This window comes from Propithecus coquereli, unplaced genomic scaffold, assembly GCF_000956105.1.
Source record: "Propithecus coquereli isolate 6110/MARCELLA unplaced genomic scaffold, Pcoq_1.0 Scaffold8, whole genome shotgun sequence".
Lineage (NCBI taxonomy): Eukaryota > Metazoa > Chordata > Mammalia > Primates > Indriidae > Propithecus > Propithecus coquereli.
The window spans coordinates 15,136,320-15,159,560 of NW_012154173.1; the positions used below are offsets into that span (position 1 = coordinate 15,136,320).

General features: G+C 37.2%; 1 protein-coding gene across 1 annotated transcript in view; it reads left to right on the forward strand.

Annotated features, from left to right (window-relative positions):
* The window catches only part of CPA6 (carboxypeptidase A6), a 279,958-nt gene that overhangs the window by 204,183 nt on the left and 52,534 nt on the right, over positions 1 to 23,241 (forward strand). Inside the window, exons 6-7 of the mRNA XM_012663144.1 lie at positions 1,442 to 1,546; positions 23,115 to 23,225. Of these exons, the coding sequence (XP_012518598.1) occupies positions 1,442 to 1,546; positions 23,115 to 23,225 (216 nt within the window). The remainder of the gene's footprint in view (positions 1 to 1,441; positions 1,547 to 23,114; positions 23,226 to 23,241) is intronic.

Sequence of the window (23,241 nt, forward strand, 5' to 3'; positions counted from 1 at the left end):
AGACCTTTGTATCCAGTGGGGTCCACTCTCTGGAGCCTTAAATTCATCCATCATTGCCAACTGGACACTCTCACCTGTGTATTCACAAAAGCACCTCGGATTCAGAATGGCACCTCCCTCCTCCCAGTTCAGAAACATGAACATCATCCTAAATTCCTCTCCTTTATTTTAACCATTCACTTTAAATTTACCACCAAAAGCTGACAATTCTTTCTTCTAAATATGTTTTGGGTCTGCCCCAATCTCCCCTCTTGTCCTCACTACTGTTGCCCTGACTTCTCTCTGTGTCTGTTCTTCCTGGACTATTACAGCATTGGCCTTGTGCTGAGCTTCCTCTGAGCCTCCATCCTCAACCTTCTCATCTCTAATCCACCTTCCACACTGCCGTCAGCGTGAGCTCTCTAACACAACTGCGCTTGACACACATACACAGAAGACTCTCATGGAATACAGGAGGAAGCCTCCTCTCTTTTACGTGGTACCCAGGGACTTCCATGTTCAGCGTCATCTGCCATGCCTCCCTCAGACTGCAGAAGCAGTTTCTCAAATATCATGTGCTCAGATTCTCTTCCAAGCTTGAGATGCCTTCCTCCAACTTGTCTGCCAGACATGCTGCAAGTCTTGCTCAAGTATTCCAGCACTCTTCTTCTGAGAAACTTTCTTTTATTCCCCAGGAAAATTCAACACAACACTCTATGTTCCCCCAGTAACTTACGGATATTCACATCATAATGGTTGATTGATTACTTACACGTCTGCCCTCCCCACTGGCGTGTGAATTCCTGTCTTTCATCTTCCAATCTCCAGTACCCAGCACACTGTCTGACATTAGAAAGCATTTCCTGAAATATTAGTTGAGTGAATTAATGAATAAATGAAAACTAGATCCCCTATGAATATAATATCAAGAGCTACCTATTGATTACTGGGTTAGAAACTAGATTAAAAATATAGTAGGGTTGTAAAGAAAAATCTGTCCCTCGATTCTACAACTCAAGTTGTTTTATGTTTCCATTTTGTGGTGCAATAAAGTTAGACTTTATCCACCTATAAAATATAGCTATTTCTTTAAGAAATATTCCTTGGAATGAAGAGAGAAAGAGAAAAGCAGGGGTGAGGAGGGAAATTTAGCTTTTTACTTAACAATCACATATTATTAATATATAAAAATGGAGACGAAATCCTTCCTGCTTTAGGGATTTCCCTTTTCCTTTTGTATTTTCTATTTCTTTTATTATAAATTAGGGCAATAAAGGTATTGTTTCTGCATAAACAAGCCTGGACTTCTGAAGTAGATAAGAAATCTCGCTATGTTTTTTATGCATTTCCTGATGAACCAAACTATAGCGAAGAATTATGCTGGAAACTTATCAAATTATGCTGGTCAGTGAATCCAAAAATAAAAGCCTGAGTTATTTCCTACGAATACTCTTGTTTTCAGCTGGGCAGAAGATCACGACCTTACAAAAGAGCTGTCTGGATAGACTGTGGTATTCATGCCAGAGAATGGATCAGTCCTGCCTTTTGTCAGTGGTTTGTAAAAGAAGTAAGTTAAACCTTTTACACAGTCTCCATTTCAGCCAGTCAGTGTTTTTATTCTGCTCCAGGAACAAAGCAAGATTTTAAAGCCAGCGATACCTGATTGAATGATGACAGAGCCTTGATTTTGTGGGCTGCTTTCATGTTTACGAACACCTCTTACAACCCTGGCTCAGATTCTCCTAACCTCCGCCCTTGGAAGTTGGAATTGACAGCCCTCATCACAGAGAAAGAACCTGAGGTTCAGAGGCTTTGTGAATTTGCAACAAATTAGGAACCAACCATAGCAGCGGAAATATGACAAATGACTAAAAATCCAATTCATGGTGTTCCAGAGCAATTTCTTTTGTGATATTCAGTTCTGTGTCACCTGCCTTTCCCCCTCAAAGTGATCTCACTTATGCGATAACAGTAAAGAGGTGAACAGTGATTGCATTGTGCCCTCCTGCTCTAGGTCTGTAATTTAGATGCCAAAAGACCTTCAGCATCTGTGGATTTAACAGCCTCGCTTTCAGTTATTTTTCAGTAATCCTAATAGTTGATGACTCAGTGATTTCTCATTTTCTGAACACTTCATTTGAATCATGAGTCCTCTGAGCTAGTGTATTGAGTGGGTCCCTATCCCAAGAGTGGGCCAAACTTTTGGGCCAACACTTTATTATGTTCTAATATTTTTCGATTCATTGTCAAGTATATTAGATACTTTCACTTTCATGAGTTTTTTTTTAACCTTTTAGTTAAAAAAAAAAAAACACTCTTAAAAAGAAACCAACCACTAGTAATGAAAGTGAAAAATTCTAAGGAAACAATGGGTCTTAGCCAGAAAATAACCCTACAAATTTCTTTAGTCCTGCACTTATAGTAAACTACTAAGAAAACAAAGGATATTTAAATATATCAGTTATTTAATATATTTCACTGTGTTTGGGAGAAATTATGTGCCCTAGTAGAATTTGTAGACTTTGAGGACTCTCTTAGGTCTTAGAAAATATACCTTACAAATGTCAAAAATGTACTAAATTTACAAAATCTGTCTCTCAGTCACTACCAAACCCACAAAAGAATCCTTATTTTATAGTTATTGTGTAATAAAATTTTCTAACCATTCCAACTCAGTGTATTGAGTAATTCATGTTCTCTTAAAACCCCATTTCATCCTGCTAGGACAAATGCAAGAACTAATAAGAAATTAACTCTATTATCTTGTATCAAATGTCCAATGTATACATAGCAATATATTACCTGCTTTTTTAATATTTGGGGGAAAAGAAAAGAAAGAAAATGGTTGAGTGTGGAACATCTATTGTTTATGGCCCTGCGTATTGCTGAAGGAGATAAGAATGTGTCTCCCAAACATTCCAGCCAAAGTTGTTTTACCTCACCACCCTCCTCAATATATGCAGTCTCTACTTTATTTACAATATCTAAACCTACCTTGTTTATGTGGTTACTGTTAGGGTGTGAATTCGTAAGCAGGTAGAGAAAGATTTCTCAACACAAAGATTAGGAGACAAAGAAGTAAAAGTTTTATTTTGCTTTTTCAGAGAAAGAGAGGGAGGGAGAGGGTGGGGAAAGAGAGAGAGAGAAAAAGAGAAAGGAGTAGGAGAGGCCACAGCAGATGAAGGAAGAAAGGAAGTCTGGGCAGCTGAGGAAAAGCAGCTTGATGTTTTTAAAAGGTAAAAATGCCTGTTTTTTTATTTTTTCTTTGCTGCAGACTGATAATAGGAGTGGCTAGCAGCTGTCTTTCTTTCCTTTTTTTCTTTTCTCTGTGAGGCTGGCTTATCAGCGTCCTTGAAACGTGGTCCTGGCAGGAACTGAGGCAGAGAGTTTGCACCACTGTTGTCCGCTTAGGGCTCTTCAAGGCTGCAGAAACGAACTCTGAAATAAAACAATTTTAACCTTAAAGACAATGAGTTGAATCCCAGGTGGCTGATCAAACAAAAGGGCAATTGTGTTATGAGTTTTTTCTTCAAAGTGGCAATTATGTGCTGTGAATTTATTCCTCTTACTTCTCTGTTTGATAGAAAACAGAAGAAAGAGAAACTTTCTCTGTTAGCTAGTTTATTAACAAGGCCATCCTTTCAGTTACCGTCAGTCTTACTCCTGCACCAACTCCAAGAGAAGACTCTGTCCATCTTGTTCACTTCCAAACCCCCAACCTATAGAACAACACTTGTCTCTTAATAGATATTCAAATATTTGTTAATGAATGCGAATGAGGAGAGTTCAGTGGTAATGATTTGGAAAGACTTGTCAAATCATCTGACAGGGCATGGATCGTACCACCTGGATTTTTGCAGTGCACAACCTGTACAGCCCTATGCAGCAGCCCTGTAATCTAAACTAACCTAAACTAAAATTCCAAGCAAGAGAAGGACACAGTGTAGCCACAGGAAAAGGAAGAGGCATGTACAGTGACCATCAATCAAGGGCAGTTGATTTTGGAGCTAGAACAAGAAGCATTAAAATTAGGCTCCATTTCCACTAAGATGAGTAATGAAAGGCTTCCCTCCCCATCCCAGGCTGTCTTCCCTCCCTCCTGTGCCAGGCCATCTTCACGTGTGCAGTAAGTCAGGCCATTCCTGTGCCTCTACTACCCTCTCCACACCTCCTTCCCTCCCACCCATCATGACTGGCACTCACCTCTCCACTTTACCACTTGCATTTCCCATATGAGTGAAGCAGCAACCGGAAACGGCAAAAAGGAGGCCCACAGATCACTCACCCCAATGTCTTTGTGGGAGCATTCGGGCTGCCACCATATGTGGTAGCAGTGGCAGGAGAAGGTCAATATTTACATATTACATGCTTGTAAAAAACAATGTTTCCATCTTTCTTCAACGCCCACATTTCCATTAGTGGTGGTAATGGGGACAGGGAGAATGGCGTTGTCAGGGATTTAAATAACCTTACATCTGCCAAGCATTGGGACATCGCCTCTTTCACACTCACTTGGTCCCTTTGTTAAACTCTCAGCCTTCCAGGGGTGGCTAATCCAAGAGGGGCTCCAGGCAGTGCCCTTTCCACAGGGTCACCTCCCCTCTCACCACAGAAGTCCCAGGAATGGCTCCTGGGCTCTGAACTCATCTAATTTCTACATCCCCTCTGGGAGCATCATGGAACCTCTGCCTCCCAAGAGCCCAAGAGACTCCAGAATGCCATGTCCAGCCCTTTCTCTACTGATGCACGCCATCTGTCTTCTGCTGGCATATGAGAATCACGTGAGGCGATATCCTCCCAGAGAGACACATGGTGAACAGGACTGAGGTCCTTTTTTTCCCCTCTGCCTCCACATTTTTCCCCCAATTGTCAGTGGTTTCTATCATCTCTTGACTTTCTTGGAGTTTCAGCCACAGGTGGCATCAAAAGCAGAAAGTCTGGCTTCCTGCTGTTGCTTTCTCTCTTTCTTGGGTGCTTTTACCCAAAACTCAACAGCTTAAAACAACAAACATGTATTATCTCAGTTTCTGTGGATCAGCAATCCAGGTGCAGCTTAGCTGGGTGCCTCTGGCTCAGAGTCTCTCACAAGGCTACAGTTGAGGTGTCGGCTGGAGCCCGAGGGATGAGGGCATGTGGCTTGAGTGGGGGAGGATGTTCCCAAGCTCATTCATGTGGCTGTTGGTGGGCTAGGTCCTCGCTGGTTGTGGGCCAGAGACATCACTTCGTTGCCACATAGGTCTCTCCCTAGGGCAACTCAAAACATGGCACCTGGCTTCCCTCAGAGCAGGTGAGGGAGAGAACAAGAGAGAACAGGCCCAGATGGAAACCACAGTTTTTCTGTAACCTGATCTGAGAAATGACTTTCCATCACTTTTGCCATATTCTGTCCATTGGAAGTGAATCACTAGGTCTAGCCCATACTCAGGGGGAAGGGATTACACAGGGCACAAATACCAAGAGGTAGGAGTCACTGGAGACCACCTTAGAGGCTGCCTATCACACCTTGGTAGGACTTTTCCTGTAGCCACCACTGTAATATTTGCATCCTACTCAAATAGGAACTGGAAGAAAATGTGTCAGCCCTTCTGGAATCCTAACAGAGAAGCAGACTGCATAGGGGTTGCATGCACAAAGAAGTCAGACAGCCCTGGACTGCAATGTCAGTGCTACTACTTACTAGCTGTGGGATCTTGGTGGCAAGTCAGTTAACCTCTCTGAGCCTCAGCAAAATGAGGGTAATAATAATATGCAACACATCGGGTTACTGGGAGGAGTAAATGATATAACGCACAGAAAATATTTAACAGAGTGTTTGGCATATAATAAGCACTTAATAAAATCAACTCATTACTATTAGTATCAGCAATTCAGTATTTTTAAATAAGCAACATAAAGAGAACAATTAGAAAATCAGCAAGGATGTAACAGAACTCACCAACACTATCAACCAATAGGATCTAAGAGACCCCACCCAACAACAGCAGAATACACATTCTTCTCAAGTCTCTTAGTATACGGAACATATACTAAGATAAACCATATCCTGGGCCAAAAACCAGATCTCAACAAATGTAAAAAAAAAATGAAGTATGTTCTCGAACCACAATGAAATCAAACTAGAAATTGACAGCAGAAAGATAACACAAAAATCTCCAAACACTTGGAAATTAAACACACTTCTAAATGATCCATGGGTCAAAGATTAAATCTCAAGGGAAATCAAAAAATACATTCAAATCAGATGAAAATGAAAATACAACATATGGGCTGGGCGTGGTGGCTCACGCCTGTAATCCTAGCACTTTGTGAGGCCGAGGTAGGAGGATTGCTTGAGCTCAAGAGTTTGAGATCAGCCTGAGCAAGAGCAAGACCCTGTCTCAAAAAAACAAAAAGAAAGAAAAGAAAATATAACATATCAAAATTTGTGGGGTATGGCTAAAGCAATGCTGACAGGAAAACTTATAGCACTAAATGTATGCATTAGAAAAGATGAAAGATCTTGAAACGATAATGTAAGTTCTTCCCTCGAGGAAGAAAAAGAATTAGAAAATAAACCCCAAGCAAGCAGAAGGAAGAAGATAATATAAATAAGAGCAGAAATCAATGAACTTAAAAATGGAAAATCTTAGGAGAAAATCAATAAAACAAAGAGCTGGTTCATTTAAAAGATAAATAAAATTGACAAAGATCTAGCAGGAGAGACAAAGAAAAAAAGAGGATGCAAATTACCAATATCAGGAATGAAACAGAATATTATTATAAAACCAGTGATAGCAAAAGAATAATGAGGGAATACTATGAATAACACATAAATTTTACAACTTAGACAAAAATGAACCAATTAATTGAATACACAAACTGCTACAACTCATGTATTATGAAATAGATAATTTGAATATCCCTATAACTATTAAGAATATTGAATTTATGATTTTTAAATTCCCCCAAAGGAATCTTAAGGCCTCAAAGGTTTCACTGCAGAATTCTACCAAATGCTTAAAGAAGAATAAACACCAATTCAATCTCTTTCAGAAAATAGAAGACGAGGGAACACTTCCAATTCATTTTTTGAAGCCTGACACCAAACCAGACAGAGACATGAAAAGGAAACTCAGACCAATATCCTTCTTAAAAATGATGTAGAAATCCTTAACAAAATACTAGCAAATAGAATTTAGCAATCTATAGAAAGAATTATACACCAGGACCAATAAACCAAATGAGATTTATTTCCCAGTTCAACACTCAAAAGTTAATCGATGCAATCCACTGTATTAAAAGCCAAAGAAGAAAAATTATATGATCTTATCAATTGATGCAGATGAAGCATTTGACAAAATTCAACACACATTCGTGATCAAAGCTCATAAAATGGAAATAGATGAGAACTTCTTCAACTTTTTTATGAATATCTCCAAAAACCTACAACAAACGTTATAATTAACAGTAGACAACTAAATCCTTTCTCCCTAAGATCAGGAACAAGACAAGAATGTCCGCTCTCACCACTCTTAATTGACATAGCACTGGAAGTCCTAGCCAGTACAGTCAGACAAGAAAAGGAAATAAAAGGCGTACAGATTGAAAAGGAATAAATAAAATTATCCCTGTTTGCAGATGACGTGATTGTCTATATAGAAGATCCCAAGCAATCTGCAGAAAAATTCTATAGAACTAGTGAGTTCAGTGAGGTCACAGGATACAAGATAAACGCACAAAATCAATTGTATTTCTATGTAATGGCAATGAACACATGGATGCTGAAATTTTAAAAATACAATATTATATACAATCACTCAAGTAAAATACTTAGCTGTAAATCTAACAAGACAAATACAGGACTTAAATGCTGAAAATTACAAAATGCTGGTGAAATAAAGAAAATCTAAATAAGTAGAGAGGCTTAGCATATTCACGGACTGGAAGACTCACTAGAGTAAAGATGGTAATTCTCCCAAATTGATAGGCAGATTTAACACAATTCCTATCAAAACTCCAACAAGTTTTTTCTTTTTTTTTTTTTTTTTGAGACAGAGTCTCACTCTGTTGCCCAGGCTAGAGTGCCGTGGCATCAGCCTAGCTCACAGCAACCTCAAACTCCTGGGCTCAAGCAATCGTACTGCCTCAGCCTCCCGAGAAGCTGGGACTACAGGCATGCACCACCATGCCCGGCTAATTTTTTCTATATGTATATTTTTAGCTGTGCAGATCATTTCTTTCTATTTTTTAGTAGAGATGGGGTCTCGCTCTTGCTCAGGCTGGTCTTGAACTCACTGACCTTGAGCTATCCACCCGCCTCGGCCTCCCAGAGTGCTAGGATTACAGACGTGAGCCACCATGCCCAGCCCCAACAAGTTTTTTTGTAGATATAGACAAAATTATTCTAAAAGTTATATGGAAATTCCAAGGAACTAGGAAAGCTAAAACTATTTTGAAATAGAAGAATGAAGAGGGAGGGAGGATTCATACTACCCAATGTCAAGACATATCATATGCCTACAATAACTAAGAGTTTGTGGTATTGGTGAAGGAATAGACACAGATAAATGGAACAGATAGAGAACCTAGAAATAGATCCATGCAAATATTTCCAACTGATTTTTGACAAAGATGCAAAAGCAATTCAATGAAGGAAAGACAGCCTTTTGAACAAGTGCTAGAGCCATTGGACATCCATAGGCAAAAAAAATGATCCTCAACCTAAGTCTAGATCTAGACCTTAAATAAAAATTAACTCGAAATGGATCATGAATTTAAATGTAAAATTATAAAACTGTAAAACTTTTAGAGAAAAAAAAAGGATAAGAGAAAATCTTCAGGATCTAAAGCTAGGGCAAAGAGTTCTTAGATTTGACACCAAAATCATGCTCCATATAAAGAAAAGTTGATAAATTGTACCTTATCAAACTTAATCAAAATTTAAAACCATTGCCTGTGAAAAATTTTGTTAACAGGATGAAAAAGATAAGCTATAGACCAGGAGAAAACATATGTGAACCACATATCTAATAAAAGGACCCATATTTGGAATATATAAACTCAAAACTTGACATAAAAAAGCAATCCTGTTAGAAAATGGGCAAAAGACAGAAAGAGACATTTCACCAAAGTGTATTTATACAAATGGCAAAGAGGCACAGGCAAAAAGATGTCATTAGGGGAATTCAGATTAAAGCCACAATGAGCTGTCACTATGCACCTATCAGAATGGCTAAAATTAGTTGTATATATAAATAGATCTATGGGTATATATCACCAAATGCCAGGGAAGATGCAGGAAACCAGATCACTTGTACATTGCAGGTGGGAATGTAAAACGGTAAAGCTATTCTTGAAAAATAGTTGGCAGTCTCTTTTAGCATACAACTACCATGGGACCCAGTAATTGTACTCCTGGCATTTATCCCAGAAAAATTAAAACTTATGTTCACTCAAAAACCTGTGCACAAATGTTTATAGCAGTTTCATTTATAATAGCCAAAAACTGGAAACAACCCAGATGCCCATCAACAGGCAAATGGTTAAATAAACTGTAGTACATCCATACCATAGCAAACTGCTCAACCGTAAAAAGAAACCAACTATTGATTCACACAACAACCTGGATAAGTCTCTAGAGAATTATGCTGAGTGAAAAAAGCCAATCCCAAACAGATGCCTACTGTATCATTTTATTTGTATGTTATTCTTGAAATGACAGAATTATGGGAATAGAGAACAGATTAGTGGTTGCTCAGGGCTAAGGAAGGGGTGGAAGTCAGAGGAGGTGGATGTGGCTATAAAAATGCAACACGAAGGATCCTCATGGTGATGGAAATGTGTGTCTGGACTGCATCAACACCAACACCCTGATTGCGATGTTATGCTACAGTTTTGTAAGATGTTAACACTGAGGGAAAATGGGTAAAGAGTACATGGTATCTCTTTGTATTACTTCTTATAATTACATGTGGATCTACATTTATATCAAAATAAAAAATTCATTGTAAAAATAATAGCCAGGCTCCACACCCCTGGTTTCCGTTCTCTTTGGAACCTAGAGAAACCGAGGCAGTTTCATTCCTGCTCTCACTTCCCTACTGTGTAATCCTCATCGCTGGCCCTGACTCTCTCTGCCATGGAAACCAGAAGTATCAGCACATGGGTCTGGCTTCACGTGTTCATCTGTTCTTCAGCCAGCATGACCGTCCCATGCCATGCCCTGAGAGCCACTTCCACCTCTGCCCCCATTCCAGTTTAGCAGATTGATCCATGGATGTCTATTTTGGAAACACAAAGCTCAGAAAACAGTGATATTGAAGGAAACTGCCAGGATTAAATGACTGGTAAGATGGGCTTGACTATTTTATTCTGAAAAATGCTTAAATGAATTCATTATCTCAACAAATATTTTATAGTTGCTAGTTGGCAGGCATTTTTAAAATGCAAATATTCCACAAAACTTGTGGGCTTTAGTCTTTTAAATTGATGATCATTGAAATATGCTAAAATATAGAGAGCCATCACTTTTCTAATTTCAGTACTTGCTACCTCTTTTTATTTCCTAATATTGACATATCATACATGTTTTATATCTTGTAAGCAGGTACACTTGGATTGCGAAATCTTTCTGTTGTTGAATGCTTCCTTATTCTAAGTTAGCAGCACCATAGCTGATGTTGTATCATATTTATGGTACCACGGGGTTTTGGTGGGAGAGTAGGAAGAGGATCGCTGACATGATGGACTCACTACTGAAATGTGTGCTACAGATGCTCCACCGTAAAACTAAAAAGGAGCTTTAAGAAATACTCCCTTTCGGCAATAAGATTTCCTTAAATTTGTCATGGACCCAGAGAGATGACACAACCGTTAAATTCATAAAAGAAAGAAAACTAGAACAGATACATAAGGAGAGGTAAACAGATAAATATGCAGAACTTGGAGATCTGCTTTCTGCAAAGGTAAACAGATACTATTTACAGGAGAGTGAGAAAGAGACTTAAACCTGAGAATGGACAGAGCTCAGGGGACAAAGAAAATAGACAGCAAGTAGACACTTGTGAAGAAGGACACTCACAAAACTTAAAAGTAATGGACTTAAAAATTAAAAGTAAAGGAAACTACCAAGTTAAAAATAGGGTTTAAAACAGTTTGGCTATTCCTCAAAAAGTTTAACATGGAGGTGCCATGTAACCCAAAAATTCCACTCTAATGTATATACTTCTGTATGTACCCAAAAGAATTGAAAACATGTATCTGCACAGAAACTTGCAAATGAATGTTCATGGCAGTGCTATAATAGCCAAAAAGTGTCCATCAACTGATGAATAGATTTTTTCAATGTGGTATACCCATATCCATACAATAGAATATTACAGAATATATAAAAGGAATGAAGTACCAATACAAGCCACAACATTGATGAACCTTGAAAACATTATGCTTAGTGAGATAAGAAAGACACAGAAGGTCACATGTGTATCATTCCATTTACATGAAATGCCCACAATAGGCAAATCCAAAGAAATAGGAAGTAGATTAGTGGTTGCCAGGGGATCAGGAGAGAGGGAAATTGGAACTATTACCAGGCTCTTTTTGGGGTGATGGAAATGTTCTAGAATTAGATAGTGATGATGGTTGTGCAACATTGCAAACATACTAAAAATCACTGAACTGTACACTGTAAAATGATGAGTTGTATGTTATATTAATTATATCTCAGTAAAAAAGTGAAGTACTGATACATGCTACAACATGAATGAACCTTAAAAACATGCTAAATGAAAGAAGTCAATCACAAAAGATCATGTACAACCTGATTCCACATTATGCAATGTCCAAAATGGATGAATTTACACAAACAGAAAGTAGATTAGTGGTTGCCTGTGGCTAGAGAAGATGAAAGGGTTGGGGGATTTATAAAGGCATGAGGTCTCTTTTTTTGCATGATGAAAACATTATAAAATTATAGTAGTAATGGTTGTACAACTCTGTAAATATACTAAAGACCACTGAATTGTACATTTTAAAAGAATAGATTATAAAGTGTGTGAATTATATCCTCAAAAAGCTGTTATTTTAAAAATTAGGGTTAAATAAGGCTTCCCTAGAAGACATCTGTATTAATCAGTTCAACAAATTCTTGTTGATTGCTACATTTTCAACACTCTGCTTGAGTTATGGGGGTTAGCAGAAGCAGAAGTCATGGTCCCTACACTTAAGGAGTCTGTATTCTATTGGAGAAGAAATCTTTATGTGCAGGAAACCACATAAAATGATGTGTCTTTGGAGGCTAAATTATACTGATGATAGTATCTGAAGGAATTAAAAATCAGAAAAATCCATGAAGACTTGAAAAAGACAAGCTTTATAGAAGCTTTGTAGAAGAAGTGAGTCTCCAGTTAGGGCTTGATTGAGAAGTTGGAATTCGATCCCGGAAATGAAAGTGTTCCAAGAAAGAGAAAGGACGAATGTGGGAGTAGACATGGTGTGTGCGTGATTGTAGATTGACGAGGCCACAGCCTGTGGTCTGAGCAGATTCTAATACAATATGAAAGTGACTGAAGAATCGTAGTAAGCCTTAGAAGCCAAGTAGGGTTTGGTCCAATAAAGTATTAATAAAATGAGAAAACACTGATAAATAGTGAAAACTGCATGCATTGTCGGAAGTTTAAAGATGAAAGGCAGTGATATATGGATGAAGGAGAAGGAAAAGCCCAGAGTGAGGGCGACCAGCTAGAAGTTTTGGGGGCAGAAATATACACATGGGCAGGAAGAGTGGTTGTAGGAATAGAAGGTAAAGAAAGCATGTAAGAAGCTTCAAAGGAAAAAAAATCACTTATTCATTCATTCTTCCAAATGCTCATTAAGCATTTCTTTCTATGTGAAGGCAGCATAGTAAGTCCTGTCATGGTACAAGTACTGTACTATAGGGCGCAAGACACCCACCCTTTCCTCAGTGCATTTACTGTTCTCCTGGGCAGATGTGACACAAACACAGAGGAAGGCACCAGTGGAGAAAGTCTTTATGAATGGAGGATTGGCTTGATGTGAGAATGAAAGAGGAGGATGGGTCAGAGATGACAAGATGCCCAAGACAGCAATGGTGTTGTTGAAGTGTTGGTAGTACCATTACTTTGAAGGGAAGCACCCAATGCAACACTACACGAAGCAGGGGAAATGACTGATTTATTCAACAAGTAATTATGAAGTGCTTACCATGCACCAGACCAGGCACTGTTCGGGCACTGTGAATATTGGAGTAGAGGAGAGGAACAACCAAAAACTGTGCTGTCGTGCAACTTGAGTCTCACGAACTGAAAGAATGACATGCTCTCTGATGAAAGGTGAGAGACAGAGCAAGCAGCCAAATGAATGAATACCTGAGTCACAGGCCTAATTTGGGCAGCAGACAACCAGGAGTAAATGCCAGTGGTTTTGCCCACCATAGCAACGTCATTTGTAAGTACTTTTCTAATCTGAATGACATAATCTTATTAGAATAGACAAGAAAAGGGGATGAAGTTGTAGCAGTTAGCCACTGAGATCCTGATACAAACCCAGGGGGAGTAATATTTACACATAGGGTAGCCAAGTAATTTTCAGTAGCAGCCCACTTTTACATCTTTTTGTTTTTTTTAATTGTGGAAAGGCCACTTTAATTCTTTGTTGCCAGTGCAGATGGAATAGCATTTGCTTCGTTTTTCAGAATCACCTCCAATCAAATGAGGCATTTTGGGCTTTGTTCACTTTTGTGAGTTTGAAATCGTCAGTCTCCCAGATTGAGTATCTCAAGCCATGGCTGGTGTTTATTGGCCCAGGGTTGTGCATAGCACTTAAATTTTTCCTCAAATAATTCTAAAATGCTGGGACAAATTTGACCAGAGTTATTCATGTAGTATTTAGAAAGTAACTAAGGGAAATATTTATTTGATTTCCAAGAGAGAAAGACATTTCCAAACATAAAAGCTAAGAAGGGAGACATAAAGGAAATGATGGCTAGCCCAGACTACATAAATATATTTTAATGGAGTATTTATTTACAAAGGAAACTGTTCGTGACATGCTGCTATATCAAAATCAAACACAGTACGAGCATCATTTCATAATTTTAATTTTATTAATTCTATATCTGAGATAATGTGTACATGAAAAATATACCAAATGCTAAAAGAAGATAGGATCATGGATGATTTTTATTGTCTTCTTTATGCTTTTCTGAATTTTCCATATTTTCTATATTAAACAGGACCAAAAATGACTATATTTTAAAAATAAATTTAATCCAGAGAAAACTGAATACATTTCATTGTCAAACTAAACTCAGTTATGTTTGAGTCATATATTCCTACAGGTATTTTAGAATCAGTGGTTGAATTCTATGTAACACAGAGACAGACCAAAGATAAAGCATGGGTTTGCCAAAAAATAAATAAATAAATAATTGGGACTACAATGTTCTGAAATGGAAAGTTCTTCCAGACAGTGAAGATGTGTAATGTACAGGTGGATCTAAACTGGTCCTGTTACAGCAGCACAGAAAAGAAAAGAAAAAGGAACACTGAAGCATACTTAGCTCCCCAGATGAGCCACAGTATTCCTCTGCGGTCTACATAACGTGAAACCTCACCCTTCGGACACAGCTTGATTACACTGGAAAACCATCTCCATTGCACGTTCCACCCATCTACACTTGGCACCGCAGTGATGGCTGATACCAAGTGCCAAAAACTGGCATGTGATTCAGATGTACTATGTAGATGATTCAAATACCCAAAAATAGGAATAGGAGACCATCAGGGAAGCGAGTTATTTTCCAGGCAGAGTAAGTAGTAATATTTGAAGGCTACGGTGGGTTGTATGCATAGGACAGAGCTCTAAGGAAGACCTGGAGCGGTGGTTGCAGAAGTCCTGTAATTGGGAAGTCTTTCCACAATGGGAAGGTTCTTTCTCCCAGGATCCAAGAGCTTTCCAGGGAATATTCCTTTTGGATAATCATCTCTTTCGGTCTCGTTATGTCTCTCTGCTTATTAAAAGTAAAAATATAATATAACCCCTCAAATGTAAGGGTGAAACAATCAAAGTTTTGGTTAAGAAATGTATCACTAAAAATAAATCTTCTTAAAAAGAGAGAACTTAAATTGCATGTATAAAATGTGCCAAAAGCCAGGGAGTAAAGAAGTAACTGAGAGGGTTACCAAGCCCAGATCAAATATCTATTAATAATAAGTTCAGCTGAGTAAGCAAATACAGCTTTGTTCTTAACTACATAATGGGAAACAGCTCATCATATGAAAATGATCCCTATTTTTTAAATCGTCTGCCTTTGTTCACTGACATTCCAAGTAATCACAATATTCTGATTTGCTTTCTCCTGACCCTTGGGTGCCTTTAGCTCCCTGTAATCTCCCATCCTCACTCTCCCCAATTTCTCTTTAATCCTCTATATCTTCCAACCTATCTTTCCCCTCTTCTATCAAATTTATAAGGTCTTACACATAGCAGGATCTATATTAATATTTGTTTTGTTTCAGTTTAATTAAATTGAAATCCATTACACTCCCCTATCTAATAATAGAGAATGTTCTGGCCATTGTTTGTATAGGCAGTGCTCGCTTTCCACAGTAGCACTCGACTACAACAGGGACCACGCTCATTGAAGCAGGACAGAGCGATCTTAGTTATCAATGAGAGAAATCATTTGTTCTGTGACCCTTACAGATTTTTATTAAAATATTAAAAACTCTCCTACTCTCAGTTATGAATATATAAATGATTTTAAAATGGTAAAAATAATATTTAGTATGCTGTCATACTAAATAAATCAAAATATCTAATTTCTTGGCAAAAAAAAAAAGAAACCTTATCAGATTCAGATTGTGCTTGCCTTCTTCTCTGTATAACTTACAACATGAAATCAGTATCTTTTATAAAAATTTGCCTTGACATACTCCTTTCCTAGTTGGATCAACTTTCAATATTTTTTCCTTTGTACTTTCAATGTCATGAAGTATCTCTGAGAGTCCCTTTACTGTGAAGTGTTGCTGACGTCACTTCTTCTGGAACATCATCCTTTTCATCACAACCACTTTCCTCACCTGTGTGGGTAGATTTGTCTTCACTGGTTCCTCTGCCACGTATCTGAAGCTGAATGGTGGCCGTGTCGACATTTCCCAGTCAGCTATTTGTTCTAAACTCCATTTACATTTGGTTCAAATTTCACCTCAGTGTTACCACTTTTCATTTCTTTGCTGCACTTTCATCTTAATTGGACAATTTCCTCTTTCCATCATCCATTTTTGTGAAATATCTTGTAAATTTGTCACTGGGAAACAAGGACACAACACAACTATACACTTTGCTGTCTGTGTGTAAACTGATTGAGAGACTCAGGGACCAGTCACCACTGACAGATTTTCAAAGAAATGGTATAATTTGTCCCAGATCTTGATGCACATCTGTTATTTACATAGTGATTTTAGACTCAAGATCTAACGGTGGAAACTAAAATTTTCACTGTGGGAGGACTGGCGTTATTTAACTAACCGTGATAGCTGAAATTTGTGTATTTCAGAGCCATGCAAAGCGAGGACACCTGAACTTTCTTTTTTGGTAGGTAAAAGATCCTCACATAGTAAATCTTAATAATGTCAAAGTTGGTCCTGGTTTCTTCTCTTGAGTAAATATAAGTAATCATTGTTATTAGCCTATTTCAGTGTAAAAGTTCTAGAAATGTGAAATGATATAAATGTGAAAAAGGGTAGATATGCATCTAATAATATAGTCTTCCTGGTCACACAAAACATTTCAAATATTTATCTATATCTCTTACTAGAAAATGTAGATTAATAGCATTGTTCAGTCTTCACCTGCCCTGTTAGTCACTGTGGGTGGTTCCAAGTATAAATTAAACATAAAAGTAACTAGAATTTAGAAGATTAACATATGATTTTCAGTTCTTCATCCTTCATTCATGGAGCCTTCTGTTCATGTTGCTTCCAAACTAGTATTTAGTTGACCATTTGTATTAAAGGAGCTCTTATAGTGTGACATCAACTATCTTTATAGATTAGGCCTCTTTTTTTTTTTTTTCTAATTTCCCTGAAACTCTCTCCTGCTTTACTTTGTTCTTCTGGTATTGAATTCTAAATACCTGTTTTGTGTACAGATGCACCCACTTTGGTACAACAATGTTTTCCCATCCTAAATGATTTTACTCCAGTACAGTCATCTAGATGATGACTGTGCCCCTTCCTTTGCCTTAGCTGTAACATGCTTAGTTCTCCCAGTGTGCCCTTCATGAGATGTGTGATTATTATTTTTAGGTCCTCTGAAGTGCTTCTAGAAGAAAAATAAAAATAGAGGAACATTTAAATGCTACCTTTTAAACGCCATTAACAACAATCCTCAAAAACATGACCCCCACATTGCAGGTTGTCATGAACTCTAAGAAACCCACATCCAACCAAATAAATGCAAAAACAGAGAAAAGGAGGGAACTCTTCTACCTAACTTTGTCATACCACACAAAGACTTTAGTAATGGCAAAATTTGTCTTCGATTTTCACCAAAGTTTATTTGCTGAATTTGATATATGACATGTATATATGTATGAGAAAACCAAAATAGTCCTGGTAGGTGCTGAATACCAAACAGATTCATTCTTTTTCTTTCTTAATTGACTTCAGAAATGCCCTAACATAGTACCAAACATATCTTTTGCCTGGTAAGAGGTAATACTCAAAACTTTCTTTAATATCTTTTCATGGAAGATCAAAATCAGTTTTGGTGAAGCATTTTTAAAACATATTGAAGTGGGGGGGTGCAATACATAGGGACTGCCACACTGAGGCGTGTGGTGCATTGTTTTGTGACTGATCGTCAGACCAGGACTACTTAAGTCTTCATAAACAACAACAGTAACCAAGAAATTAAACTTTTTTTTTTTTTTTTTTTTTGAGACAGAGTCTCACTCTGTTGCCCGGGCTAGAGTGCCGTGGCGTCATCCTAGCTCACAGCGACCTCACACTCCTAGGCTCAAGCAATCCTCCTGCCTCAGCCTCCCGAGTAGCTGGGACTACAGGCATGCGCCACCATGCCCGGCTAATTTTTTCTATATATTTTTAGTTGTCCAATTAATTTCTTTCTATTTTTAGTAGAGACGAGGTCTCGCTCTTGCTCAGGCTGGTCTCGAACTCCTGAGCTCAAACAATCCGCCCGCCTAGGCCTCCTAAAGTGCTAGGATTACAGGCGTGAGCCACCGCGCCCAGCCGAAATTAAACTTTTAAGGTAGGTCCAGATGGAACCTGATTAGCAGGCACCTCCTTTTCTGTGTGTATGGGTGGTGTGTATGGATTGATAAAAAGAGTTCTACACATTAGAAGACAAGCACACTCCTATGTTATTTATGGTTATCATATGTCAAAATAATAGGAAATAGACATATGGTCATGTTTTTTCTAGAAACCCCCACCTAAACCATAAAAGAGAAATGATCTCTGTCCTATTATGTAAAGCATTCGTGCAAGGAGGTCTCTCAAACGTCCTGTTTGGTATTTAGCCGTCATCATATCGTGATCATTCTTGCTTTGTCTGACCAGATGGGGAATAGCTGCAGTTCTTAGAGAGTTATAAAAATCACAAATATAGCATATGCAATATAATGACACCCTGCTTGTTTGTCAGAGGAAGAACGCATGCTGGCAAGTCTTAAACATTAAATCCATTCCAGAATACAATACTACGAACAGCTTCTTTGATTAATATATTGTTTAGAAATGAAGAATTTTTAAGTGATGTTAATGGCCTCAAAATATATAAAACAAAAAATTCACAGGATTTAAGAAAAAGTGATAAACCCCAAATAACAATGTGTTTTTATCACAATTCTCAGTGTTTAAGTAAGAATATAGATGATATAAACAACATAGTAGGCTTAATCTAATGAACACATGTAGAATCCCTACCCAATAATTAGAAAATGCATATTCTTTTCAAGCACAGTTGGAACATTCACAAAAATTGACTATATATAATACTAAGCCACAAAGCAAGGCTCGGAAAATATCAAAGAATCTGTACTACATAGACCACATTCTCTAGCTGTAAGGCTGTAAGAGAGAAAATGAAACTAAAGTAGTACTGAAGAGGAATTTATAATTTTAAATAAATACATTTAAAAAGGTTAAGGATAATCAATGAGGCAAAAGGAGAAAAAGAGGAAAATAAAAAAAATGTTTGAAAAAAACAATAAAGTCTCCACATTAGTGAGCCAAGCTTTCAAACTCAAGAAATTAGAAAAAGAACAAAAGAATCAACAACAAAACAATGATAAAGAGCAAAAATCAATGGAACAGAAAGCAAAGATATATTTTTCCTAATGTATCTTTGTTTTCTGTAAATTTCTGCTCTAGGATTGGATGATTTTAGAGCTGAATTCTACCATTCAGAGAGCAAATAATTCAAATACATTAAAAATATTCTCCAAATATATTTTTTTAAAATACCCACCAAATCACAATAGGGTAAAATAACTCTGGTACCAAAACCAGACAAGCACAAAATAAGAAAGGAAATTATAGGCCTATCTCAGGACTGTAGATGTAAATACAGTCATGTTGCTTGATGACAGGGATACTTTCTGGAAAATGTGTCATTAGGCAATTTCATTATCATGTGAACATGATAGAGTATACTTACAAAGCTAGATGGTATATACATATTCACATGAAAAACCAAATGTCCCAGCACCATTATTGAATACCATTTTCCCTACTTGATTTGCAATGCCAATATCAAGTGCATATTTCAGGTTTATATACATGCTCCATTATAATTTTATGGAACCACCATCATATATGCAATTCATCATTGACCAAAATGTCATTATGTGGTGCATGACTATATTAGCAACCCGAATCCAGCCAATATATTAAGACTACGTATCATAACCAATGGGCTTATTCCAGGAATACAAGGATGGTTTAATAATAGAAAATTATTTACTGACATTTATTATAAAAATAACCAAATGATTATGTCAATACATGAAGAAAAATCATTTGCTAAAATTCAACATCCATTAATGACAAAAACAGCAACCTAAATATAAAACAGAACATCTTTGGTGTGATCAACCTTGATTTCAAAATTAGTGGGAAGAGAGAGGGTCAAAAATAGCCAAGATAATTTTGAACTGAAACAACATGGGGAGACACAGCCTACTAGATTCATCAGATTCTGTATAAACCATGGTGTGGGGTTGGTGAATGGATATAGACCTAACTGCATTAATGCAATTCCACCCACAAATGGAAACTTGTTATTTGACAGAGGTAGCATGTTAATTCACTCCCGTTCACTGCAGATAGGCATGTTTACTGATTTGGAGAAAAAAGAGAACATTTAGTAAAGTTGAAGGCATGTAAATCTATGACCCAACAAATCCATTCCCAGATCTATATTACAAAGAAACTCTCACATATGTCTAGGAGAAATGTGCAAGAATATTCATTGCAATATTATAACAATGAAATACAAAATACAATCTAATGTCCATCAACACAAGAAGGGATCAATATATTGTGTATTTACCTATAGTGGAATGCCATTTCCCAGTTAAAATGAGTAAATCTTCAACTTACTAAATTTCAGAAATATAATGGGGGAAGCAGACTGCAGTTTAACACATCATGATCTCATTTGCATAATATTTCAAAGCATACACACAATATTATATATTGTTCATGAATCCATATATATGTACCAACACACATAATCATGCATGAGAATGATAATGTCAAACTTAGGACAGGGATTACCTTGGTAGAGGGGTGGAAAGTGGGATCAGGGAGGGAGTGATTAAAAATGGGCAGAGGGGCTTTTGTTTTATCTATAATGTCTCAATTTTTAAAAACAGATTTGATAAATATGGCAAGATATGTTGGTGGGCAGACTTCTCTGTATTTTTTTCTACATGCTTAAAATATGTTGGAGTTTTTTAAAAGAAAGTTAGCAATATTCTTTTAAATATAAAACTGTGGAGATCACTTGCACTGGAGAAGACAGTGAGACGAGAACATTCCCATGCAGATCTCTAGCACAGATGGCCATGTAGGTATCAATACCCACATGATCTGTGCTTGGGAAAGATCTGTGCTTTGTCCCCAGGTTGGATGGAGACAAAAAAGCTATGGTCCTCAGTGCTAGGAACTCAGGGAGAGAAATTACCATGGCTTTTTCTTACCCCTTCTTTCACACCTTGTTGCCCCAGCTCCTTTCTCCTGCTGTCTCTTTTCTCTTTCTCTGTAGAGCGGCATGGAAAGCCACAGCTGCGGAACTTTAAAAAAGGAACATAGCCAACAGCCAACCATGTAGCTCTGCCCTACCATCCCAGCAGAAGGCTTCCTCCAAGCATTGGGGAATCTCTACTTATTACAGGAAAACAAAATTTCAGGACTTGTAAAATTGATCACATACTAGGGATTTCCTCCTAGTTTGAAGCATTAGACAGTTAATAGAAATTCAAGCATACATGAAAATTCTTTTGAAGTTAGTTTGACCAACAGCTATTATTGAACCTTAAACAAAAGGAGAACCGGAGAAGTATATTAATGTTTGTCAGTTCGTGTTAATGTCATAGTTATTTAAATTATATGTAATAAAATTGTATTTAACTCTTACGTTCTTGAGTATACCCGTATGTTTTCAACATTATTTCTAATTTAGCGATGGTTTCTAACAAATTGTATGATTGGCTTGCTCTCTACGAATAGAATTCTCACCATATAAATACAAAATTCTGGTTCAGAAATCCAACTTAACTAGACGTAAAAGAGGATTGAAATTTTAAGGACTTAATTTTCCAAGGCAGTATGTACATAATTGAAGAATTACTGTGTTTGGGGGGGAGGAAGGGAAGTACAAAGTTTTGGTTATATTTAATATGAGTTAAATAAGTCCTAGAGAACTACTGTACAGCATGGTGCCTATAGTTAACAATGCCATATTGTATACTTAAAAATGTGCTAAGAGGCTAAAGCTTACATTTAGTGTTCTTATCACAAAAAATAAAAATGATAAAGAGGGCAGGAGGAAACCTTTTAGATGGAGGTGACGGATATGTTTATGGCATAGATTGTGGTAATGGTTTTGCAGGTATTTGCTCATCTTGAAATTCATCAGGTTGTTTACATTAAATATGTACATCTTTTCATATGTCAGTCCTACCTCAATAAAGTGATTTTATTTAAAAAATTTATTTTGGAATTGTGTTTTTAATATGGTAAGAATTCAAACAACCCAAACAGGTATAAAATGAAAGGTAATTCTCCTTCCCATACGTTGTCCCCCACTCCCCCAGCACAGAGGCAGCCACTGTTACAAGTTTCCTATGTGTTCCTCCAAGATATATCCTATACGTAGACCAACATGCAACAAAAAGAACTTGTTAAGAAGTTCATTCTATAGGAATTATATTTCAATATGTCCATATTCTCAACTTAGCACATAACACTTTGCTATTTGAGGCCAATCTATAGTGTGAATCCTCAGACTTGGGGTCAGACACAAGAGAAGTGAAACTCAATCACAAGAGCAAGACTTCAAAGGAGCCACAATAAAGATGACAAAGATGTTCTCTTGTCCATTAAATGTTTTATAGAAAGGTAAGGAGAAAAGAACAGAGTCTCCACGCAGTAAGTTCCAAGGCTTGAGGCTGGTACCAACTAGACACAAACAATTAAGTGACATTAACTAGTGCGATGTAACATGTAAGGCTATCAAATAGATTTAGGTAATTATTTTGTTCAGAATTGAATGGAATCTAAAAAGAGCTGGTTATACAAAAGCATATTTATATTGTTAGTTTCTTAAACAGCCTAAAAATTTAGCCAGATCTGAAATACTGTAAGAGGCTGCCCAATTAATCTGTTTTAACAGCTTGGCTAAAAAGTTATCGGTAATAATGAGTTTAATTCAGATAAAAGTCTTAACAGAGAATGTGTAATGTCAAAGAGTACAGCTCATGATAGCTTATTACTTTTTAACACACAGTATTTGCTATTTCTCATGGGTAGAGAGTATTTCTCACACTTTTTTTCCTAAGCCTGTATTTGTGACCAATTTATAAGAAAAATGTCGCCTTTGTCTTTTAGGCTCTTCTAACATATAGGAGCGACCCAGCCATGAGAAAAATATTGAATCATCTCTATTTCTATATCATGCCTGTGTTTAACGTTGATGGATACCATTTTAGTTGGACCAATGTAAGTCACTTTGCCT